This window comes from Sorex araneus, chromosome 5 (genome assembly GCF_027595985.1).
Source record: "Sorex araneus isolate mSorAra2 chromosome 5, mSorAra2.pri, whole genome shotgun sequence".
In the NCBI taxonomy this organism is placed as follows: domain Eukaryota; kingdom Metazoa; phylum Chordata; class Mammalia; order Eulipotyphla; family Soricidae; genus Sorex; species Sorex araneus.
The window spans coordinates 27,801,564-27,828,132 of NC_073306.1; the positions used below are offsets into that span (position 1 = coordinate 27,801,564).

The 26,569-nt window shown below is 41.6% G+C and overlaps 1 protein-coding gene across 1 annotated transcript in view; it reads left to right on the plus strand.

Moving 5' to 3' along the window:
- Positions 1-10,984: 10,984 nt before the first annotated feature.
- STIL (STIL centriolar assembly protein) overlaps positions 10,985-26,569 on the plus strand; it is a 45,419-nt gene continuing 29,834 nt past the window's right edge. The window contains exons 1-9 of the mRNA XM_055139510.1: positions 10,985-11,058; positions 14,049-14,133; positions 15,525-15,632; positions 16,616-16,728; positions 16,937-17,124; positions 18,884-19,131; positions 21,913-21,996; positions 24,040-24,126; positions 26,169-26,319. Coding sequence (XP_054995485.1) covers positions 14,090-14,133; positions 15,525-15,632; positions 16,616-16,728; positions 16,937-17,124; positions 18,884-19,131; positions 21,913-21,996; positions 24,040-24,126; positions 26,169-26,319 — 1,023 coding nt within the window. The 5' untranslated portion in view covers positions 10,985-11,058; positions 14,049-14,089. The remainder of the gene's footprint in view (positions 11,059-14,048; positions 14,134-15,524; positions 15,633-16,615; positions 16,729-16,936; positions 17,125-18,883; positions 19,132-21,912; positions 21,997-24,039; positions 24,127-26,168; positions 26,320-26,569) is intronic.

Below are 26,569 nucleotides of genomic sequence, written 5' to 3' on the forward strand. Positions count from 1 at the left end.
TCTTGAGCATAGAGCCAAGAAGAGTGCCTGAGTATCATTGGATGTGTTCCAACACCTTCCACCTCCCAAATTCAGTTCCTCACTGATAATTGAAGTGTTTAATAACTAGTGTTACTGAAGTGTTATTTAAGTGTTTAATAACTAGTGTTCCTCACTGATAATTTTTATTTAAGTGCTAGTGGCAATATGTATATATCTGCACATACAGAATATTTCCATCACCAAAAAATAAACTTACTGGGCAATACTATACTGGAGTTTGTATTTAAGCTTCTAGGATTGCCTTCTAGTCTTTGCCTTTTATAGAAAAGCATAGACTAGCCCCCTTTTTTCTTTTTTTAATTTTTAGTGAATATTTATGATAGACCATTACAAAGCTATTTATGATTGGGTTTCAGTCACACAATGATCTAACACCTATCCCTCCACCAGTGCACACCTCCCACCACCAATGTCACCTGTCTCCCTCCCACTATCCCACTCTCCAGCTTGCCTCTTTGACAGAAATATCTCCTTCCCCTCTCTCTTCTTATATGCATTATGGTTTGAAATACAGGTACTAAGAGGTTATTGTGTTTGTTCAGGGCATTCAGAATTTTTATTGGGAAGGTAAGGCTGGAGTAGCTTGTTTAACTGGGTGGCAGCTTTGAGGTGTGGACATGACTGCCAAGGCTTTGAGAAGTACAAGGAGGGGGATATAGCGAGGGGGAGGGGGAGGGGAGATACCCCATCCCAACCCTGAGAAATCCTGGAGATTTCAGTCACAAAACCTGCATATCTGAATTTTCAATAGGTTAATATCTCTGTGAGGTCCATCCCAAGATGGTGGAGTCTGACAATTGTGGGGGGTGGGGTGGTGTGGCGCTGCCAGTGATTTTGAATTGTGGAAGCAAGCGCTGCCAGGGGCTCTGCTTGGGTGGGCACCAGGCTGACCCACCCCTTTCTGAATTTCTCTGGTCTGTTCAGCCTTGTGAGGGTCCAAGATTAACTACAGCTTTTGACCTCTTTCAAGATTTATTTATGGGTCTCTGCCGCAAGGCCAGTAGAAGAGCTTACATAGTGGTGCTGAAGTTGGCTCCTGGGGAAGACTGCTGATGCTTCCAGGAGTACAAAGAAATGAGGAGAGGCAGCCCATTCTGACCCTGAGAAAGCCTGGAGATTTCAGTCACAAGACCCGCATATCTGAATTTCCAATAGGAGAGCATATCCGTGATGTCTGTCCTGAGAAGGTGGAGTCTGACTGGAGCATGGCAGTGGTTTTAGATTGTGGGAGCAAGTAGCTGCCAGAGGCACTGCTTGGGCAGGCACCTGGCTGACACACACCCCTCCAATTTATCTTGGTCTGTTCAATTTGAGCAGGTTCAAGATTTCCACTTTTGATCTCTTTTGTGATTTATTTATGAGTCTCTGGAGCAAGGCCGATAAATCAGCTAGTATAGCTGAGCCAGTGGTGGTTTGTGGATGTGGCCCCCACATATCTAACTTTTGGCCTAAGAGTATAGTTGCAGGGAAGTTTTAATGAAAGAAAGGATGACCTCTGATCATTTTTATTTTTACAGATAAAAACTGTATATGGGAGTAGGTCTGGAGAGACAGTATGGCAGGCAAAGCACTATATGTCATATATATATATATATATATATATATAGACTCAATCCTAGCACCACCATATAAGGTCCCTTGAGCATTGCTAGGAGTAAGCCCTGAGTACCAGCAGTTGTGGCCAAAAAAAAAGGGGAGAGGGTGCAATATCTGCTAAGGGTAAAGAGAAGAAAGTAGGATTTTGAGAAGAAACTATGAAATAGATATCTCTAAAGACTAACCATTTGGACTTCAACCAGCCCCTCAACCAGTATTCTTGACCTCCTTCTCAACTTCTAAGGTTAATCGGGTCAAGGCACCATTCAGTATGTGTGTGTTGGAGTTCGGGTGGGGTACTACCTCAGGTGCTCAGCCTTTTGAACTACCTGGCCTCTGGTCCCTCATTTTATTAAAATTTTAATAAAAATTTTAAATTATAGGGGCTGGAGAGATAGCACAGCGGGTAGGGCGTTTGCCTTGTACGCGGCCGACCCGGGTTCAAATCCCAGCATCCCATATGGTCCCCTGAGCATGGCCAGGGGTAATTCCTGAGTGCAGAGCCAGGAGTAACCCCTGTGCATCGCCAGGTGTGACCCAAAAAGCAAAAATAAAATAAAATAAAATAAAATAAAAAAATAAAAATTTTAAATTATTAAAAATAATTTTTAACTTATTCTCCTTCCTCTTTCCTTTTTTTTAAAAAAACAAAGTTTATTGGAAAGTTAAAGGAAAAGAAACTTGCCATGTAGGGAGGTGTAGGGTAACACTGGGTTTTCCTTTCAGCCTTGCCTCAGGGAATTTAGTTTACTTTAAAGCAATGTCCTTTCTGTATGGACACAGGAAGACAGTTAATATTATGCTTTGTAATTTAGGAGCTGATTGACTCCAATAATGTTTACTCCTGGGCATCTGCTTTCTCAACTCAGTTGCCCTCAGTTCCTAGCACCCCATAAGCAGGGTCCCAATGAGGAATAGAATGGACCCAGGGCAAGCTGTGAGCTACCCTGGCACCAAAATGGGCCAGGCCAAAGAGCCACAATAATCAACCATAAGTTGAGAGCATGGTCATAGACAAATGCTGTCATGATCCAAAAGTAATGATGAGACTAGGACCCTGCTGGAGTTAAAAAGACTAACCTGGCCTGAGAACTGTGGTCTAGAATATATAGTGAGATGTCCTCAGGAAGAACCAAACTTTAAGTTTTATGTATCTCTTACTGTGTTCATTCAGAATGATATTGCTAGAAATATTAGAAGTAGAGTTACTACAACTAATTAAGTGGATTACTAGCTGAGGAAAGAAGAAAGCAACACATCCTGGATGGGATCCCACCCTTAAGTGGATCTCCTACTAATCTGGAGTAATCTCCTTAGATGAGATTTTGTTAATCTCTTGGAGGAATTATCTTACCCCTCTTTGTTGATTTGTTAATGTTCAACCCACCTTTGTGTCACCACCCTATGAGATTGCTATATAAACTAAGACTGTAAGAGAAGTAGGAGAGAAGACACAGAAGCAGAGCACAAGGTGAAAGAGAATCAGGGAGTCATTGGAGCCAGAAGCAGGGGAAAGAAAGAGCACAAAGCGAATCAGAAGTAAAAGTCAGAGTCAGAAGTGAGAGCAGGTCAGAGTCAGAAGTAAAAGTCAGTCAGAAGTGAGAGCAAGAAGGGCTCCAGAGAGAGAAGCAGAAGGGCTTCAGAGAGAGAAACAGAAGGGCTCTGGAGAGAGAGATAGGAAGAAGAGAGATTAGAAGAGACCAGAGGAGAGACGGCAGAGAGAGGTTGAAAGAGACCAGAGGAGGGATGACAGAGATAGCGAGACAGACAGAAGAGAGCACAGCGGCACACACAGAAGCAAAGCACAAGGAGGAGTCATCCTGATCTGGTCCATACACAGCGGCTTGAGAGCACCGAACTCGAGCGGCGCTGCCCAGAGAGCCCTTGAACAACACACACACACAGCACCCCCTTGTGCACGTGTGCGCTTGTATTTTTTACAGGGAGGAATTTAGTATAACACTAGATAATTTTCACCTGTTTTTCTTAGCGCCATACCCAGCTATGCACAGGTGTTACTCCTGGCTCTGCACTCAGGAATTACTCCTGGCGGTGCTCAGGGAACACTATGGGATTAAACCCTGGTCAGCTGTGTGTAAGGCAAATGCCCTACCCACTGTACTATAGCTCCAGCTCCCTTTTCCCCCATTTTAAATTTCCTCTCCCTCACCTGTCTACTCCTTTTTTTCTCCTCCCAGTCTTCTCTTTCCTTAACGTATGATGAGAAAATATCTTTCCCAGTCAATGTATTAGCTTTTCTTTTATTGTGATGGTGTCTTTCACTGTACAAGAGCTTTTTGGTTTGATGTAGTTCCATTTATTCATTTTTGCTATTGCATTCAAGTCCTCAAAGACATCTCTGTGGTCCATGTGCATTAATGTATCATCTGCGTTTTATGATTTCATGGTTTCTGGCCTCATATTCAAGTCTTCGATCAACTTTCAGTTCATTTTTGTAAATGGTGTTAAATAATTATCTAGTTTAACTTTGTTGTATTTTGTTCAGTCTTTCCATAACATTCGTTGAAAATGTTCTCCTTTTTATGTTGCATAGTCTTGACTCCTTTGTTATGTTCGTTGTCCATATAATTATTTCTGAGCTCTCAATTTATTCTATTGGGCTCTGTATTTTATTTCAATACTATAATAATTTATTATCACTTTATATTTTATTTTTTGTTTGGGGTCCACACCCAACAGTGTTCAGGGACTACTGATTTAGTGCTCAAGAGTCAGTCCTGGTAGTGTTCATGAGACCATATGTGATGTTAATGATTTGAAACACAGTCAGCTTCATGCAATCACCTAATCCCTTTACTGTTATCCTGGCTCCTTTTTTTCTAATTCATCATTTGCATATAGAAGTGCAACTGATGCTGATTTTTTAATCCTGTCCCTTCACTAATTTAATTTATTTCTAATAATTTTTGGTAGATTCTTTGGCATTTTCTAGATATGTTATCATGTAATCTATAAGTAACAATGGTTGTTCTTTGCCAATTTTCCATTAGAAATTTCCAAACTATGTTGAAGAGCAGTTAAATTCAGCTTGCCAAGATTTTGCTGCAGTTTTGCTTCTCTGTTCATCAGAGATATTGGGCTGTAGTTTTCTACTACCATTGTCTGATTTTGAGAATCAGAATAATGTTGGATTTATAAGATGTGCTTCAATGGTTTTTGTTTGTTTTTTAGATGTGTGTGTGTGGGAACTTGGTAGAATACCTTCCTGGCAGGCCTGAGGCCAAAACTTTAATCCTCAAAACAGCCCACATGGGCGCTGGAGCGGTAGCACATTTGCCTTGCACGCGGCCGACCTGGGTTCGATTCCCAGCATCCCATATGGTCCCCTGAGCACCGCCAGGGGTAATTCCTGAGTGCAGAGCCTGAAGTGACCCCTGTGCATCATCGGGTGTGACCCCAAAAGAAAAAAAAAAAAAAAAAACATCCCACATGATGAGTGAGGTCCTAGCACTGCTATTTGGGATCCCTTGATCATTAATGTACTTCAACTTAGTGTGAGCACAACAACCCAAAGTATGTGACCCCTGGTGAAAACCACAAGGAAATGTAGCCCTCTTGTCATCACAACACAACAGGGAAAGGTGGTAAATCTGCATTCTTTCTACACAATATTGATGATTAGTTTCCACAGATCCTCTTCACAGTAACTTCTGTGATACGTGAGAAAACTGATCTCAGATATTTAGCGGGGGCTAGCCTCAAAACTTACTCCTACCTCTATATGGTTTTTACTAACTATATTAGATCTTAGATATTGTTAGCACACACTCATTGTACACAGTATTCTCAAAGTATATCTGTGTTCTAGTCACTCTAGAAATTTAAGAAATAGAGTCCTGTCACCTTTCATCTATCCTGTTTATCATAACTGCCCTTTAGAAGAAATAGTTCATCTGTTCCTTATACTTTCATTACCCATTTTTTTAAATTTTGCTTTTTGGTTTACACCCAGTGATACACAGGGGTTACTCCTGGCTCTGCACTCAGGAATTACTCCTGGTGGTGTTCGGGGGATCATATGGGATGCTGGGACTCAACCCGGTTGCCCACTGTACTATCGCTCCAACCCCTCATTACCCATTCTTGAGCATGCCTCTCATGTAATTTATTTTTCAGGATTCAGCTTAGATTTGATCTTCTCCATGAAGCTGTTTCTTCATTTCCTAGAATGGGTTAGGTGCCCCTATTTTGTACTTCTACACATACTACCATCTCCCCCACACTTACCCATCCTTGTTTTACTTCTCTTGTATTGTGTTTGTGCCCCCAAACTAGATTTAGAGCTACTTGAAGGGACTATGTCTGATTACTTTGTACAGCATAATTGTTACAACATAGTTGTTACAACATGCTTTACTCTGTCCAAAGGACTCCAAGGTTCATGAAGATTTAGATTAAGTTGGTACCTATCACTCAAGTTCTATCTTTGATAGCTTTGAGGAGTTATTTCCTTATAATTTCAGAGATGTCCTTCTTTCAGGAATTAAAGAGGTTTGGGCCACACCTAATGATACACAGGGATTATTCCTGGCAGGGTTTGTGAGACCATATGGTACTCAGGATCAAACCCAAGTCTCTGGAATGCAAAGCGGGCACTCTGCCCTTTGAGCTTTCTCTCGGGCCCCACCTTTCTTGGTTTTATCTGGAAACTGGCTTCTAAAATCAATCTGGGTGATACAGAAAGAGATGACGTGAGGTAGCATAGGTGGGAGGGGCCTTAGCATTGAGGCCTTCATAGCCATTATGTGACCTTTTTCCTGGAGGGATGTTTATTATGTACTCTGGTCCTGCTTAATGTAGTTTTTAAAACAGATCCATGTTATTCAGATCTGCATGGTTTACTGTTATTTAAGTTTACTGCTTTGCATGCTTTTTCAAAGGATCTTTTTATTAACGCTTCTGAGAATGTAAGGTTTTTTAAAAGTAATCTGGCAACAGATAGTATGTCCACCTACTGGGAAAAACTGTCAGCTGAGCTTGATGAGGTCCATTTCTGCGACTGGCAGTTTGATGAGTGAAGGGAGGTGACTTTTAAGATCTTCCAGCATCGGGGGCTGGAGTGATAGCACAGCGGGTAGGGCGTTTGCCTTGCACGCGGCCGACCCGGGTTCGATTCCCAGCATCCCATATGGTCCCCTGAGCACCGCCAGGGGTAATTCCTGAGTGCAGAGCCAGGAGTGACCCTTGTGCATCGCCAGGTGTGACCCAAAAAGCAAAAAAAAAAAAAAAGATCTTCCAGCATCTTTACTTATTAATTTTGCATACACAGGTAGGTTGGTCCTTGTCTGTAAAATCAGAATGATGGTATATTAACTTAGTTTAGCTAATACTTTTGGACAAGTAATATTTTCAGATAATTTACTGGTGTATGTTACTTGATCATTGTAGTTTTAATTCCAAAAATCCTTTAAAAAATAAAATAGTCGGGGCTGGAGTGATAGCACAGCGGGTAGGGCGTTTGCCTTGCACGCGGCCGACCCGGGTTCGATTCCCAGCATCCCATATGGTCCCCTGAACACCTCCAGGGGTAATTCCTGAGTGCAGAGCCAGGAATAACCCCTGTGCATCGCCAGGTATGACCCAAAAAGCAAAAAAAAAAATAAAATAGTCAAAATGAGATGATACATAAATTGTTATTTTTTTAAATTAATATTTTTGGTTTACAGGCCATACCTGCCTGTGCTCAGGATTTTCCCCTGGTGGGCTTGTGGGATCATATGGGGTACTGGAGAGCTGCATGTAAGGCAAGTGTCTTACCTTCACTCCAACCCCTAAATAGTTACTCTTACCTATCCTGAGGTATAGTATCAAAGGAATTTTGCAAAAATTGACAGATTGGCTTTATCCCTTCAAGTATGATGTCCCTTAAAAATGAAGTTATTTCCTTAAAAAGTAGTAGTCCTGAGACAGGAGGTAAGGTGCTTGTCCTGCATATTATGGAGACTAGTTCCATCCTAGCACTATATAGAGCCCACCGAGCACCACCCCAAAACCCTCCAAAGTTAAAAAATAAAAAGCAGTGGCCATGTTTAGCTCAGAAATGTAAAAAGAGCAAAGGAAGTTGGTTGTTTCGAGAAACTCAGTAGCCAAGTATGAGAACTGATAGTTCATTCCAACTTCCCTGTTCCTGGTGATAACAATAGCCCTTTAATTCCCTCAGCCTGCCTATAAGCAGACTGAACACTTACCAGGTATTATCATAGACTGTCCAACGTGGACAGGAAGTAAAGGGAATTAAGAAAAAAATGGAAACAACTGATTGTATTAGGATATAGAATTTGGCATTGAATTTTCCCTTTTTAACTTTTTTCTTGTTATAGCACAGTTCATAATACTAATTTTAAAAACACATTAAAACATGTTTTTAAAGCATGAAATTTGGAACTAGTTCAGTAAAAAAATTAAAGCAATTAGAAATTAGAAAAATAGGAAGTTTTTATCAGCAGCTGGCAATAGCATAACCACTACATACTATTTCAACATAAATACATACAATCATGGATCAAAGAATAACATAGTATATATTTAGTCTATTTAAACTGGCCTGTAGGGCCAGAGTGGCACTGTAGGGCCCAGTGAGTGGGTATGTGTGTGTGTGTGTGGGGGGTGCTCTTAAGAGGTGTTTAGAAGGCTGGGGTTCCACAGCTAACACAGCTATTAGTTCAGCACTCATGCTGCAGTGCCAGGAATATGGGTCCATCCCAGTGGGGCTAAGGCCATAATGCACATTTTGGATATCACCATGACCAGCCATGCCTACTACATGAGGATTTGTGTATTATACTTATCCCAACCTTTTTGTTCAAGTTATATGTATACATTTCTCTTTCAGATACCTTAAAATATTCTAAAGAAAACCATAAATTATATAGGATATACACAAGTACTCTTTAAATCCTATAAAATATATCTAAAATTTCCCACTCTTCCAGTTACCAGCAGTCTCTGCCCTAGATTACCATAGCAGCCTTCTCTAACCATTCACTCATTTTGCCTGTGAACCATTTACTCTCAATGTAACATCCACCATGGTCCTTTTAAAACCTGAAATTAGGCCATTCCAGTCCACCATTTAAAATCTTCTAGTGGTTCCTATAATTTATTTTTAAGACTTAAAGAAATTATTTTTAGTTTTTGAGCTACACTCAGCTGTAGTCATGACTTACTCTTGGTGGTGCTCGGGGCACCGTAAGTGGTGCTGGGGATCAAAACCAGGTAGACCACATGCAAGGCAAGTGCCCTACTCTGTAAGACTGTAGCCAAGTCCTTACATGGTGTAGAGGACCCTCTAGATATATAACACTTTTCCTTCCTCACTCTGCTCATCACATGCTGGCCACCCTGCTTTTCCCTGAAGATGCTGGAAAACTGCCACTCCAAAGCCTTTGCTCTTTATGTAACCCTTGGCAAAGATCACAAGGTGTGATACTTGGATCTCTTTTTACAAAGAACTTGCTTATCCCAGAGTACACTTGGCTGACAGACACTTGCTCTAGGATCTGACTGCTTTTGTTCTGCTCCTTCTGAGAAAGTCAATAAGTAACTGAGCACAGCAGGATTTCTTGCCTTTCGGCTTAATGTGGAGTCTAGCAGGCAATCTCTGCTCCACTATGGGATTACCCAACACTTTGTCCAAAGCATGCCTGCTGACACCTTTCCTACTCTCCTCAAAGCCAAGAAACAGCCCTTAATATATATGCTCTAGATTCCAGTAATTTGCCCCCCACCTCCAGGGATAGGATCAGTGACACTCAATGGGGGCATTGGTATCTTACCTAGTCTGAAAGTCTTCACAACCCTGTTTTTACTCCCAAATGGTTTTATTCAGGATAAGAAAGCCTACAAACAGCTCAGTCGTCAAATATTCTAACTAACAAAACTCTAACAAAAGCACAGTCTAGAGGAAATTAAGTGGCATATGATCTTGACTGCAGTAACCAGCTGTGTGTTTTATTTTGGGAGGAGGCTTTGGGGGGGTGGGTTTTTTTTTGGGGGGAGGAGTTGTTCAAGTGGTGCTCAGGACTTACTTCCTGGTTCTGCTCAGGGATCACTCCAGGCAGTGCTCAGGGGACAATATGGGATGCTGGGGAACAGTGCCATGCAAGTGCCCTAGCCATTCTATTATCTCTTCAACCATGGTTCTCCTGATTATTGAACAGGACTAATAATCTTTGATGGTTAGGAGAATCATGCAATAATTTAGTAGTGGGACAGGGGATGTCGCTCAACAGTAGGTAAATGCCTTGTATGCATGGGCCTTGGATTCAATTGCCTGCATCTTCCTCACCCTGGTGGGGGAGGGGAGGAGGATTAATGGCAGAGAAGGCCTAATCACTAAAATTAGTTGGGAATGTAACTATAACCACACCAATATTGACATCACACATCCTAAAAATACTAATTATTAGTTGTGGAGTTAAAATACAACTTATGAATTCAATCACATTCCTTTGTGCCCAACAGTTTGGACATTTTTGAGGTTTCTTCTGTGTATGTTTTGGGCCACACCCAGCGATGCGCAGGGAACAACACGGGGGCGGAGAGCGTTTACCTGGCACGAAGTTCGCTCTCCGGGACCCCACATGGTTCCCCCCCACCCAGTCCCGCTCCCCCGAGCCCGCCGGGGTTGATCCCCGAGCACAGAGTCAGGAGTAAGTACTGAGCACCAACGGGTTTAGTCCCAACAGCAAAAATAAAAGAAAAAAAAGAAGCTGAAGAGGTCTAGAGATAGGTTTCCCGCCAACATATGCTTCCCACACCACTCCGTACCGTATCCTCAGACCCTTGCACTGGACATTCGGCCTTCTCTGAATAAGAAAAAAAGAAATTAGGGAGAAATCTGACTTTAGCCATTAGGGAGAAATCTTAAGTCAATTCAAAGGAGTTGCCAACTGTCCGCTTCTAGTCTCCCAGCAACAACCAGCCACGAGAACTTCCGGCTTCCTGGGCCGTCCGCGTAGCTGGGTTTCCCACTGCGCTTGCGCGAGACACTCCCCACCCCACCCCCGCCACTACCACCACCGGAACTTAACCGTTGGCAAAAGCGAAGTGTTTAAATCCTCCAGATAATGAGCCTGCAGTGCGGACACGCCCTCCCTTCTCCGGAGAGACAGGCGATTGGTCGACAGTAAGACCTAAAGGGGCAATGATTGGCTGGAGCAATCACGTCACGGCGGCTGTGCGTGGCGCCCCCAGCACCGCCCCTGCTCGCTGAGAGGCCGGGTTTCTGACCAGTCAGCGGGCGCGGCGCGGGCTTCGGTTCCGCGAGGTTGTGTTTGCCGCCTCGCTTCCCGCGACCCCAACGTCCGGCAGGTGGGGCGGAGTTGGCGACGGCGGCGCTCCTAGAAGCTAACCTATGTTCCGGCCCAGCCAACAGACGCCGGTTCGGCTGAAGTCGCGGTGAGTGGGGCCTTGTGCTTCTGGTCCCGGGGACCGGAGGTGGGCAGCCTTCGGGCTGCTGCGGGGCTGGGGTGGAGCGTTCGGCCCTCCCGGAACCTGGGAGCTGTAACGCGAAGGGCGGCTGATGGAGACCAGTGCTTAAGGGGATCACGGATTCCCTGGAATCGTCTGTAGGACTGTGACAGAAGTCTGCAGTCGCTTACGGGCCCTTGGAAGCTGCTCGGGCTGTGACCATTTCTCGAGGACTGAAGTCCTGCGAGCTCTCGCTGGCGTTTCTCCCATGCCTAGCCCGGACTGCTACCTAGGAAGGAAGCGGTTTTGTTTGGAGTTCGTGGTCTCCTTGGAAGTAATTGAGCAAAGTGTGAAATCGGGCGGTAGGAACTGCATCTTGGTGACTAGAGATGGTTTAAGGATGAAAGCCAGTGGAGTGCTCAAGGATAACGAGGTTTTTACTAGGGCATAAGCCAAATAAAGGGTGGACTGTCCTGTGCAGAGATGCTCAGTCTTGGGGCCCGGGTGTAGCTCCTGAATGCCCCACGCTCAGGGGTTCCACCTCTGAAACCGCAAAACCCCACTGCAGCCTCTCCCAGCCTCTGAGTATGTTCTTGCTGGTAACAAACAACAGCAAGAACATACTCAGAACTCGAGGAACTGCAAGCATTGGTTCCCCTTGCTTGGGATGGAGAGTGAATGGATAAAGGATAGGTTATAATAAGATCCGACTAGATTGTGAACATCCTTGATATATAAAGAATAGCTATCAATTTTTCAAGCAGAATAATTTGATCCAATTTTGGTAGAACTGCCCTTCTAACAGTACAACTGGTGAGAGCCGAAATTATTTATATGTAGGAAGTAAGGTTGTGGACAGTTTATATGCAGGAAGATGAGGTAAGGATGTCTTGGTGCAGTTAGGTGCCTTTTTTTGACAAGAATTCTAGGAATAGGTGTGTTAATGTGGTTTGTAGTGTCACTGGCTTTGATTTATTTAATTTATTATTTAAGGCTCACTTTTGACCATGAATGCTTAGGGATCACTTCTGGCCATTCTCCAGGGAACCTATGCCAACCAGGGATTGACTGCATGAAAGACAGGCTGTGGATATCTTCACCCCTCTGTACTTATCTCTGGCCCCAGCTTTGATTCCATCTGTGTGTCTTAAGTCAAAGTAATTAGTCGCTTATGCACTGTTTTAAAATGAGAAATGAATTGACTTGTGTAATGTATATAAAAGAAGAAACAAGGGAGCCGGAAAGATACAAGCCAACCTGGGTTTGATCCCCAGCACCTCAGATGATATCCTAAGCCCTGTCAGTCATGATCCCTGAAAATAGGGCTAGGGTTAAATCCTGAGCACATGAGCATAGCTGCTGAGTGTGGCCCCCCAAAACCAAAAAAAAAAAAAAAAGCCAAATATGGATTTAAGACTTTTCTCTTTAATGAAGAAAAAGCACCATATATACTTGCAATAGCACAGCAGGTAGGGCATTTGCCTTGCACATGGCTGACCCGGGTTCAATTCCTCTGTCCCTCTCAGAGAGCCCACCACAAGCTACTGAGAGTATCTCGCCCGCATGGCAGAGCCTGCCGAGCTACCCGTGGCATATTTGATATGCCAAAAACAGTAACAATAAGTCTCACAATGGAGATGTTACTGGTGCCCGCTCGAGCAAATAGATGAACAAGGGGATGACAGTGCTACAGTGCTGCAATATACTTGCAAGAACTATTATCAGTTTATGTACTGTTATTCATGGCAAGAAAAACTTCAGAATTCAAAGCCTGAGTAGAAGCTGCGTTGAAGTCCAGATATCTTTAAGGACTTTTTTTTTTTTTTTTTTTGGCTTTTTGGGTCACAGCTGGCTATGCACAGGGAGTACTCCTGGCTCATGCACACTCAGGAATTACTCCTGGCGGCGCTCAGGTGATCTTATGGGATGCTGGGAATCAAATCGGCCCCCGAAAATATCTTGGATGCTGGAGAGATAGTAGAGGAAGTGAGATGCTTGTCTTACACATGATTGATCCCTGTTTCATCCCTGGCACAACATATAGTGCCCCAAACACCATCAGAATAAACTCTGACTACTACTGGGTATGACCACCTCTCCTCCCCACCAAAAAAAAAAATCTTGGGAAAAATCTTTATGCTTTCCTAAATGAATGGATAAGTTGGTAGGTTTTACTTCCCAGAATAAGTGCATGAACGCGCGCGTTCATGTGTGTGTCTGTCTGTTTGTCAGTCTGTCTGTTTTGGTGTGTGTGTGTCTCTTTTGATGTGTATGTATGTGTGTGTCTGTTTTAGAGTGTGTGTGTGTGTGTGTGTGTGTTTTGGTCACACTCAAAAATGCTCAGGGCTTACTCCTGACTGCACATAGGAATTACTTCTGGTGGTGCTCAGGGGAACCATATGGGGATGCTGGGGATAGAATTGGATTGGCCACGTGCAAAGCAAACAACCCTATACGCTCTACTATCTCTCTAGTCCTTGATATTAATATGTAGTTAAATGACTATCACTTGCTGCTCATCGATTTGCTCGAGCAGGTGCCATTAATGTCTCCATCCATCCCTATTGTGTGCTAGTGTAGCCCAAGGGTGTCTGCTTGCTTCAGGAACACAAAGAGACTCAAAACGTTCATTCAGGGTCTTGATGAAGTCTAACCATCTCGTAGGTGGTGGCCAGGTGTTCTTTTGACGTCCAATGGAATCCAGTCATAAACAGCTCTAGTCCAGCGGTCTTATCCAAATCGCATTACGTGTCTGGCCCATCTGATTTTTGACATTTAACATTCATATATTAAATGACTATAAAGCATAAAAATGATCACAATTCCTAAGCATTTTATCTTCTGTACATAAGATGACATTTTGTGTAAGTGAACTAATTTTGCCTATAATTTTGTTAATACATGAATAAATCATGGGGGTTTCATGGGGGTTTTTTGGTTTTGTTTTATTACTCATTAATTTATCTTTGCTTCTTTAGGTTATTGTGCATTTGATTTGAATAAATCATCGCCAACAACCATGGAGTCTGCATATCCTTTTGCAGGGGCCCAGGTGAATAACAGGTATAGAAATATTTTTCAATTTTTTTTTTCAGTTTTTCATGTTATTTGGGAAAGTATATTATAATAGAAGAAAAACAATAATCTTTAAAATCAGAAAAACCTGGGTTGATATATCAGGTCTACTAATTACTAGGTAGGAGAACTTAATAAAAGTTAATATGTAAATTAGGGCTAATAATCTCTAAAAAAAGATAATTATGTGAAGCAAGATTTTTTTTTTTTTTTTTTTGCTTTTGGGTTACACCCCATGTTGCTCAGGGCTTACTCCTGGCTCTGCACTCAGGAATTATTCCTGGCAGTGCTTGGGTGACCCTATGGGATGCCGAGGATTGAACCCTGGTCAGCCGTGTGCAAGGCAAACGCCCTGCCCTCTGTGCTATCACTCCAGCCCTAAGATAGTTTTTATTGAACAAAATTTACTTAGAAAGACATGAGGGGAGAAAAAGCAGAATACATATGTGTTCAAGGGAGAGCACAGGCTTCTCCAGAATGGGAAAAAGCAGAAAAAGAGAATTACTTGTTCAAGGGAGAACACAGGCTTGAAAGAGCAGGCATAATGAGATTATTATGTAGGTTTAAATAAAATTGCTAAAGAATCTGGTACATAATAGTCACTCAGTATATAAAAGTGTCAGTCTCTTCATCCCTTATTCCCTTGTTTTTCACAGAAAATTCTTTTATTAAATATGGGGAATAGTACCCAAACACTTAGGCTAAAATTCACTCCCTGGTTATGGGAAAGCAGTTGGATCCTTTCCCTCTTCTAAACTCTAATTCTTTAAAGGGAAACATATCATATTAAACATACTGAATTTCCATAAATGTCCCTCAGCCTTTCCTCAGAATAGAAAGGGGGAGTTTGCCACCTGTCAGTATGTCACTGTTTTGGGGACAGGTAGACTGGCTTGAGTTGTTTGGCAGTTCAGTTCATTTGTTCTCTTTGCCCCTAGGGAAGAACAATTAATGCTGTTGTGATTTTCTTCTTCCCCTACTAAACTAAATTGCATCCATAATTACTTCTATTTCGCTGTTGTTTTTCTTTGTGACAGATGTTCTTGATGAAGACAATGGGAAACATAGTCTGAAGAGGCTATCATATTTCCTTCACTCAGTTTTGTCCCTTCTGTTCTGTCTTAAGCTACCTATTTTTCTTTGAAAATTTGTTAACTACGTTCTTTGAAAGACCTTGTTGCACATATGGGTATCAAACCTATATTTCCCACAGGGATTGTGAGATATCTTTATGGCCCCATGCTTTTATTAATTTTTTAACTTTTAGCAATAGTCCAGCTCTTTAACAATTACAAAAAGTAGTCTGGAAAGCTCCTCATTTAAGGTTAAATTGTTTCTTAAAAATTTCTACTGTTTGTTTTTTGTTAAATGTTTTTAAGGTTTCCTTCAAGCAGGATGGTACCTTTCCACTTTCCTCCATCAAAACGTGCTCTCTGGAATCCAATCCCAATAGGAGATTTCATCTACATACATCTCAATAACTGCAGGTATAAGGAGTTTCTTTCCTCGAATCACATCAGTATAAAATAGAATCAGTAGGATGCATAAGGCAAAATTGATTTTCATGTTTCTAATCAATTTTCTTTTCCTATTTGGAGGCTCCACTCAGACAAAATGAACCCTTCTATTCCTTCTTAAATCTGTGTTTTTAATGCTTTAAAAAAAAGTAACTAATTTTGCGGTTAAAATGTTCTATAAATGGGTTTGTAAGAATATTTGTAAATTCTAAAAATGATAGGAATTAAAAAAAGACAAAATATACTAAGAACTTTGAAGGCTTTTCATCACGTATCATGTTGCTTTATCTCCTGTACTATCTCTTCTGCCTCACGGCCTCATAGTTTCTTTAGTCTTGTGGTTTATAAAATTTGAGCAAATGTCTTGAGAAGTAATACTACTGGCGATTTTGGTTTACAAGCAACCTTTCCTATTCCTTACTTTTGACCCTATAGAGATCTTTCTGTACAGTTTATTTTCAGATAGAGGTTGGTCTCCTAGGCAGTGCTCGAGAAGGCTGCAGGGCCAATCTTGGCAATACCTGACCAACTGGGCCTACTGGTTCAATGCTACAGCCCAATAGTACTGAAAAGCACCAGTCTACCTCAGCAGTACTCGGGATGCCTTGTGGTGCCAGCGTTCAAATTCAGGTCCTAGTCTGCTATTTCTCTGGCTTATATATGTTGGTTTTGTGTGTTTGGGGGCCATATCCAGCAATGCTCAGGGCTTCTGCTACCATGGTGTGTGGGGTCATTCCCAGCGGCCCTAGGGCACCATTCAAGGCTAGGCATAGAATCTGGAACAGTCATTCATAAAGCATGTGCTGCATGTAGCCCTTTGAGCCAACTTTCTGGCCCCTCTTTCTCTGTATACTTTTAAAGATGCATATTACTCTTTAGACTACATTTCAACGAAGGAGGTTCTTTTAGGATATTAGACTCACCACATTTATACAAGACTTGTTATTTTTCAGAAAACCAAAACTCATAGTAACTGAAAAGATCATCCGACTTGCTTGTCGTCATGCAAAGCAGAATAAAAACAACTTGCCATGCTTTTTACTTGGGTCTTTCACAGTAGATGAAGGTAATATATTTTAAAAAGTTATTTTTATAGTTATAATAGAGTTTCAAGCTTAGTGATTTATGATAAAGTTTATTAGTAAAAATAAGTTATTTTATGGTTATAATGGAACTTGTTTACTGATCTACTGATTAGGGTTTATTTTCCCCCTGTATATCACATCACATTTTAACAAACAAGTTGTGTAATAATTACTATTTTTGTTCTTCAGATGAAGAAGGTGTGACATTGACAGTAGATCGCTTTGACCCTGGTCGAGAAGTGCCTGACTGTTTAGAAAGAAAGCCTACTGCTTCTCTTCCTGGGGACTTTGTGATTCCATGTAAAGTTCAAATTCAAGGACTGAGTTCAAGAGAAACAATAGTTCATAATGCAGATGACTTCAGTTCAACTTTTAAGGTGTGATTTATTGATACTTGATTCTTATTGGTTTTTTATTCCTTTTTTTAAAAATTGAGATAGCATTGGTTTACATGCTGAAAATGTTTATGTTTGAAGGTAGTGTTCCTCACCATACCCCACTGCTATCCACAGCACTCTTCTCTGCTGCTCCCTGTAGTCTCCTTTGGTAACCTCAGTTCTGTCTTTGGGGTTTGGTTTTCACTGGACATGGTCTGTTTTGTTTCTTTATTGACCACACATGAGCAAAGTATTTGTTTTTGTCTACCTGACTTATTGTACTTAGCATGGTACCCATATGGCAGATTTTTAAAAAGTCATAATTGGCATATAGTATTCTATTAGTTTCAGGTATAATTATTCTTCAACATGAGTGTCGAACCATGTACTATTATATTCTAGTAAACCCATATTTAATAAGTATAACTTCTGATTGCCCATCAACTTAAAATACAATTAAATGTGATTTCTAAGAGCAGGAATCCTAGGTGTTGGATCATAGGGGTAGCATTTCAGAAGAGGAAACAGTGAGGCCAAGAGACTGCAAAATGTGTTCAGGTGACATTTAGGATACAGGTTTTTGCTGGATTCATGAAGTAAAAGTTTGACCAGATTTTATGTATATATTTTGTCTGTCAGCCTAAGGAATTTGTACTTTGTGGTATGGGCCTATATAAATGCCGAGAGTTTCTAGAAAAATGAAATACTATTAAATCAGGGATAATCTGATAAATGCAACTGAAATCAGAGAATTTAGTTAACCCATTGCAGTAGTGAAGTGTACTTATATGAAGAGGTGCATTAGTCTGTGGTAGAGCGATGGCAGTGAGACTAGAAGAACATCGTGGGCATAAGCAACTATGGAAGGAGAATGGTTTGGAATAAAGAGAAAGAATCGAAGGGAAATGGACTTCAGATTCCCTGAGGCTGAGTTTAAGTTAATATCCATTCTCCCCGACTCCCTCCTGCATGTTCTGAATTTTATAGAAAATGACATTGCCCAATAAGAATTGAAGTACTACAGCATCATCTTAGAAATGTACTATGGAGCTTGATATAACAACTTTTATTTGCTTGGATTTAATTATTCCTTTAATCTTTTTTTTTTTTTTTTTTTGCTTTTTGGGTCACACCCGGCAATGCACAGAAGTTACTCCTGGCTCTGCACTCAGGAATCACCCCTGGCGGTGCTCAGGGGACCATATGGGATGCTGGGAATCAAACCCGGGTCAGCCGTGTGCAAGGCAAACTCCCTACCCGCTGTGCTATTGCTCCAGCCCTATTCCTTTCATCTGTTGGTCACATGGAAGAAATGAAAGATTCAGTGTTGCAAATTAGAAACATTTATTTATGTCCTCTGTGCTCAGGGATCACTCCTGGTGGTGTTTAGGGGATCACATGGGGTGTTGGGGTTTGAACCTGGGTCAGCCACATGCAGAGCAAGTAGTGCACCTTCCCTCCCATGCTTCCTCTCCCACCCCAAAACATTTGAATTTTTGAGTTATGCACCAACAAAAAAACTTTAGAGCAATGAACCAGTTTCCAAGTTTTAAAATAAATGTGTGAGGGGCTGGAGCGATAGCACAGCACGTAGGGCGTTTGCCTTGCATGCGGCTGACCTGGGTTCGATTCCCAGCATCCCATATGGTTCCCTGAGCACTGCCAGGAGTAATTCCTGAGTGCAGAGCCAGGAGTAACCCCTGAGCATCGTCAGGTGTGACCCAAAAAGTAAAATAAATGTGTGCTATTGACTCCTCAGGCTCTGCAGCACCATGTGTGTAGCAAAGATTCCTTGGACTGTGGTAAACTGCTTTCCCTAAGAGCACATATCACTGTGGCAGAGAGTTTGGACTGTGTGGAGTATGACTTGAATTGTGCAGCAGTGACTATCGCAAATGGCTTCAGATGCACACCTGTCAAGCCTATCCCCATTATTCCAACAGCTCTGGCAAGGAACTTGGGCAGCGAGCTGAATATTTCTCAAGTTCAAGGTACCTATAAGCATGGGTAAGTAAACGATTGTTATCTTTCAATCCATTAATCCAATACTTAAAATAATAGTTGCATGAGTATATTCTCATCATAACATGAAAGAATTATGCATTCAGTTGCATACCAGAAATCTACATTGGTAAGATAACCAGGAAAAGTGAAAAATGAAAGTATTTATTTTTAGTCAATATAATTTTCTTCTTTTTACAACCTGTCTTGGGCACCCCAGAGGACCCCCTCCCCACTCCAAGGGACCCAGCCCCGGCAGCCAAAAACCTCCAGAACTCAACTGCTGCCCTGCTCATGGCTGCTCCCCACATTCTTGGGCTGAGCCTCGCCCAGGAGTGAACATTTCCCTGGATGGGTGTGACCGCATTAGTGGCCATGCAAAACTTCATAGGACACACCCTACCCATAGTCCAAGAATACCGCACCACATTTGATGGGATTCAAAGTAGGAGGTAACCAACCTTAGAAGGAAATATTATATTGTTTCAGTTCTGCTCTGGAGCAGGGATTGGGTTTGGCATGGGAACACCCGAAATATGGTGGTGGGAAGGTGTCATGGTGGTGGGATTGGTGTTTGAATATTAAATGTAATCAAATATTGTGAACTACTTTATAAAATAAAAAATTAGTAAAATGGTAAATATATATATATATATATAAAATTTTCTTCTTTAGAAGTTGTGTCCACCCCAAGAAAAAGTAGCATAAAATTATATTGAAATTGGTTATATTCTGTCATATTTTCCCTCGGTCTAGGTCTTTGTCCTTTTTTTTTTTTCTGACTTTGAGCCTAACAGGAGCTGAAGAATTTATTTATAGTATGTAGGCAATTTTAATTGTGAACAATGAGCATTGCAGATAAAAGGAGGTAATTAAATAAAAATTTATAGCACTGGATAATGCTTTTGCATACCAAATTGTTAAACATTTGTGGGTGGAGTTTCCTCATAGACTTGGAGCCTTAGCCTTTGCTGCCTTTTTTGACCACTTAGAATTGCCTTAGGGAATGCAGACCAAACTGCATTGAGTGCTGGTTCTGTTCATCAGCGGGACCTGCCTCAGGGACCTGCCTCCTTATCCGCTGTCTTTATCCATTGTTTACTGAACCACTTTAGACAATGTAGGCTCTCTCTGCTTTAGAGTGTATGCAGTTTCTTCTGGCTTCCTTTCCTGCTGACTCCACCCTAGTTCCTGTTCGGTCTCTAGAGCCGAAAATGCTTGCCAGGGCATATTCGCTTCCAAGTTTCATCCTCTGAAAAATGCCTCTTTAGAAGAGGATATGAAAAAGAGAATATTGGGGTTTTCTGTGGGTCTCTGAAATAGTAAAATAGAGCTTAGATCGAGTCTTTTGTTTGTTTTTTGTTTTGGGGCCATATCTTCTCAAGGATCACTTTTGCTCATAGACCTTAGGCAGTCATAGGATCAAACCTGGATTGGCACATGCAAGACAGGTTCCCTGCTTGCTGTAGTATTTCTCTAGCATTTTTGAGTCTTACATGCTGACCTTTGTGTTTGAATGGCACGAAGGAAAAGGTGCTGGCATATTCTAAAATAATGAATTTGAATGAAACATTAATTGAATGGAACATTAAAATAAAGCCTCAAGCATCCAGGTGACTAGATAAAACTAGTAGACAAGACTGATTTTTAATACTTTGATTAAAATAAATTGACCCCTTTGGAACAAAACTTACTATTTAAAAGTTGATAATTTTTTTTTTTGTGGGAAAAACAAATGTTTACTCTCATATTTTGGAGATTGGAAGACCAAAAAGGTTCTCACTGAGCTAAAATCAGGTATTAGTAGGACTGTGCTTAGGAGCTGATCTTATTGCCTTTTCCCGCTTCAGTTGATTCCTTTTTTATCTCAATCTTCACTTTCAAAATAAACAGTATGAGTTAAGTCCTTCTCATTGTATGAGCTCTTTGGTTTTTCTTAGCTTTTCACTCTTCATTTTTTCTTAAAAATAGGGCTCACCACAGTCAGAAGTTGGGGAACCTGTGAGCCATTTCTAGTGAGGCTTGGCATGGTGGGAGCTGAGGGCCACCAAAGCCATGCCCATTCCACACCTGGTAGAGCTGCAGTGTGGCATGTGGTCTAGGGCTCAGCTCAGGGCCTTGTAAGTGTTAGGTCTGAGCTCTGCTTCTTTGAGCCCTCTCTTCAGCCCCTGTACTTCCACTTATTTAGGTTCTGTTTTTCAAATTTTGGGACCACACTCAGCTGTCTCAGGGCTCTGCACTTGGGAATCACTCCTGGTAGACTTGGGGATGCTGGTGATCGAACCCCAGTCAGCTGTGTGAAAGGCAAATTCCCTACTTGCTGTACTATCACTGCAGCCCCTCTTCCACTTCTAAGAGCTCCTGAAGATAAATCAAAAGCTTTTTTTAGAAGACTGTACACTTATGTGGCAATTTTATTTGTTTTTATGGGGCCACATTCTAGAGTGCTCAGGGCTCGGCTTAGCCTGTGTGGGGGTGAGAGGCATATGGTATTGGGTATTAAACCTGAGTCTCTCGTGCAAAGCGTGTGCTCCAGCCCTCTGAGTTACCTCTGTAGAACCAGTGGCCATTTTAATAAATTGAAACATTAAGATAATGAATAGTGTAAACCTCTTCGTCTTACTGAAATCTTGTTCCATGCCTTCACCTATTTTATACAGGGTGTGAATTAAAACATTCATCTGAACCATCTCCACAGCCCAGAATATGCTGCTGCGACACTCATTATCTTGCTCAAGTAAAAAGAACACACTTTGACTTGTTTTTATATGCATACCTTCCCCTTAGATATCTTACCATGGATGAAACTCGCAAGTTGTTACTTTTGCTGGAATCTGATCCCAAAGTTTCTTCTCTACCATTAGTGGGAATGTAAGTGTTGCGTTATTTATGGTAATCTTTACTTACATTTATATATAAGCATGTCAATCAGTTGTGGCATGAATATGTATTACTTCGATTATCTTATATAGCAACAAAGGCCAGTGATTCTTGGGGTTATATTTTGGTTTTTGGGCACACATCTTCTGTACTTAGGGCTTCCTCCTGCCTCTTTTTTGGGGGATCATTCCTATGCAGGGCTTGGCACCAGAACCACATGGATGCCATGGATCAAATCTGGATCTGCTACATGCAAGGCAAGCATCCTACCTTCTGTACTAATGCACCAGTCCATCCTGAGCTTATTTTAATAGCAGAATCGGTTAAAACAAATTTAAATTTGACGTTCAAAGACACTGTAGTTTATGAAACAAAAAATTGAATTTTTCTTAATCTAAGTTGAAACCCTAGACTCCTCATTCCTTTTTGGGTCATACCCGGCGATGCACAGGGGTTAACTCCTGGCTCCTGCACTCAGGAATTACTCTTGGCAGTGCTCGGGGACCATATGGGATGCTGGGAATTGAACCTGGTTCGGCCGTGTGCAAGGCAAATACCCTACCCGCTGAGCTATTGCTCCAGCCCCAAGTCCTCATTCTTTATCCATCAGGATCTCCTATTCTTGAGGGAACTCTTGTTTTCTTTATACACACACACACACACACACACACACACATATATATATATATATATATATATTTTTTTTGCTTTTTGGGTCACACCTGGCTCTGCACAGGGGTTACTCCTGGCTCTGCACTCAGGAATTATCCCTGGCAGTGCTCAGGGGACCATATGGGATGCTGGCAATCAAACCCGGGTCGGCCGCGTGCAAGGCAAACGCCCTACCCTCTGTGCTATCGCTCCAGCCCCTCTTTTTATATTTTTGTGTTGTTTTTGAGTGAAGAGTGCAGGAGAAACCTAGCAATACTCAGGGGTTTCTCCTGACTGCACTTAGGGATCGCTCGTGGTGGTGCTATGGGGTACTAGCATTGAACCTGGGTTAGGCGCATTGCATACAAGGTAAGCATCTTACCTGCTGTAATATCTCTTCAGCCATCTTTTTATGTTTTCCTTCTTTTTGTATTTTAGTTGTTTTTATATTTTTGGTTTTGGAGATATACCTTCAATGCTCAGGGCTTCTTTCTAAGCAGGGGTTGGGGACCATGTAGGGTGCTGGGGATTGAACATTTGTCAGCCATATGCAAGGCAAATGATCTACTGACTGTACTAATCTTTGGTCCCTTTGATTTTTTTTTTTTTTTTTTAGGCGGGAGAGCCATACCTGATAGTGCTTGGGAGCTATTTCCTGCTTTGTGCTCTGGGGAGTGCTAAACTTTCAACCTGGGCTTCCTGCATGTAAAGCATGTGCCTCAGCCCTTTGAACCATCTCCCTTTTTAAGGCATCCTTAAAAAGAGGCCCAAAATATAGTACAGAGGATAGATGCTTGCCATATATGTATCCAACCTTAGTTTGATCCCTGACACCACATGGTCTCCCAGCAACACTGCATCCTCAGGCCCTCTCAGAATCGAGGGCTCAGCAGAGAATAGCCAGAAGGGTCCACCACGTCCCCAAGGTACTTCTTTTTTTTTTTTTTTTGCTTTTTGGGTCACACCTGGCGATGCACAGGGGTTACTCCTGGCTCATGCACTCAGGAATGACTCCTGGCGGTGCTCAGGGGACCATATGGGATGCTGGGAATCGAACCCGGGTTGGCCGCGTGCAAGGCAAACGCCCTACCCGCTGTGCTATTGCTCCAGCCCCCCCAAGGTACTTCTTGGGTTACATACCCCCTTGCAAAAAGGGGCAAGTACTCCTGTCTTCAGGGCTCAGCATAATACTATTTAAAATCCTTTCCTCCTTCCTTCCTTCCTTCCTTCTTTCCCTCCCTCCCTCCCTCCCTTCATTCCTTAGTTTCTTCCTTTGTTGCTGATGAATGCCAAAAGTCTTTGCCATATTACCTTAGAAAGAATATAATATAAAGTATTGGTTTGTGAATGACTATAGTTTTTCATTTATCTTTTTTCTTGAAGTTGGTTGTCGGGAATAATACATATCTATAGTCCTCAAGTATGGGCTTGCTGCTTGCGCTACATGTTCAGTTCTTCTATTCAGGACAGGCAAGTGAAGTTTTATTCTGTATTTTATTTTTATTTTTTCTCCTTTAATACTTTATTGTACTCGTTTAGAATTGATTAAGTATCTTAGCCTTTTAGAATATTCCTATATCAGAAAACCAAGCAAATTAAGAAAATTTTTCTATTAAATTTGAATATAATCAGACAAAAAAGGTGAGGTGTCACTATATTTAGAAATAGGAAGGAGTTAATTTCTCTAACCATAGAACTATAATATAGAAGATAAAATTTTGCAGCAGTGTGAGAAAATATTAGATTGTATCTACTCAGGTATACTATTTTACAAATGAAGAAGCACTGGGAAATAGCTCAAGTGCCAGAGCACATTCCTAGCAAGTGCTGGGCTGTAAGTTTGCTCTCTGTGTACTACCTGATAGTATAAGCATGGTCAGGCATAATCCCTGTATCACTGTTGTCCTGTTGTTCATCAATTTGCTCGAGTGGGTGCCAGTAATGTCTCCATTTGTCCTTGTCGCATTCAGGGTCAGGGGAATGGGCCTCAAGTCCCTGTAATAAAAAAAAAAAATTAGAGGGCCAGATAGTATAGGGCAGGGCATTTGCCTTTGCATACAGTGGACCTGGGTTTGATCCCCGGTATCCCATATGGTCCCCTGACCCTGCCAATAGTTTTCCCTGAGTGCAAAATCAGGAGTAAACCCTGAACATTACCAGGTATGGCCCCCAAACCAGAAACAAAATTAATTAATTAATAAAATGCAAACAAAATTAGTTTTCAGTGTGATGACTTGAATTTGTTACAAATGTTTCAAGTAACACAATGCAACAATAATATTTTAAGAAACATTTAAGGCAAATAATATGATCAGTCTTCCTGAACTAAATTACGGCATTAGAACTAATAAGAAACTTAACTCCTAATTTAATCTTATTATTTTGTATGTGATACCACTGTTTACCACTTAGCTTTGTCATTTAATGGAAATGTCAAGGTTTATTTTTATCTTTATTTTATCTTTATATTATACAATTAAGTTATTGAAAAGAACAGTTGAGAGATGTATATGGTGTTTCATTTCATGTGACTTATCCTGGTTTGAATCTCCAGCACCACACAGGGTCTTTCCAAGCACTGCTTGGAATGATCCCTGTGCACAGAGCCAGAAGTTAGCCCTGTGTCCTACATGGTATGATGACACAAAACCGAAAAATTCTGGGTAATTCAGTACAGGAGTTAACGAGCAAACCCTGAGCAAAGTCAGGTATACCTCCCCCTCCCCCCCAAAGAAAATATAAAACAAAATTGTAAAAGGAGTATTTGAAAGGTTTACATACCTGAATTTTAAAATTTACTATAAAGCTATGGTAGCCAAAGGTTGTGTGGAATTTGGAAAAAGTTAAAACAGTAGACCCACAGAGTAGAGATACCTACTTAGTGAAGAAACTATTTCAACAAACTGCTGAAACAGCAGAATGGGGGCCAGAGAGATAAGATAGTGCAGCAGGTAGGATGCTTGCCTTGCTTGTGGCCTACCTGGTTTTGATCCCCAGCATTCCATATGGTCCCCAAGCACTGACAGGAGTAATTCCTGAGTATAGAGCTTGGAGTAACTGCTGAGCATCACCAGTATGGCCCTAAAACCCTGGCTTCCACCCCCCTTACCCCCAAAAAAGAGTAGGGCTAAGGAATAACTCAACAATCTGGACCACGTGCCTAGTATGCCTGAAGTGTGATCCCTGATACTCCATTCTCCCAGAGGACCAGACTGTAGCCTTCGTGGTTCCCAGTACCAACAGGCATGGGCTGAGCAACGAACTGTCAGACATGTACTGCAGTGCCCAGTATCTTCTGGAGTGGTCCCCCAGACCCCAGATACTTCTAAGAAGGCTATAACTCCTCCATCATGCCCCAACAAAAACAACAACTAAAATCCTATAGCCTCATTTCTTTTCCAAGAGTTGAACTATTTACTAAGAAGACCAAGAGCCATAATTTGAGTACTTTGGACTATGTTGAATATGCTTCTGTTATTCTCAATAAATTTTAATTCTTTTTTGTTGTTCAGAGTTTTTTCAGAATCTGGAAATTTCATTATAGTTCTGTATTCTATGACACATAAGGATCCTGAGTTTTATGAATGCCTGCACTGTGATGATAGGTTTCCTGACCTTCAGTTCCAGCTTCTAACAGGCAAGGAAACATTACGTTTTTTCAAAGTAAGTGATTTGAGTACTACTTCATTGATGATGATTTATTTTAATTTTTTTAAATTGAATCACTATGAGATACAGTTACAAAGCTTTCATATTTGAGATTCAGCCGTACAGTGATCGAACACCCATCCCTCCACCAGTGTCCCCAGTATAACCCGCCCCCACCATCCCAGTCTTCACCCTGCCTCCATGGCAGACAATTTCCCCAATACTCTCTCTCTCCATTTGAACATTATGTTTTTGCTTGAATTTT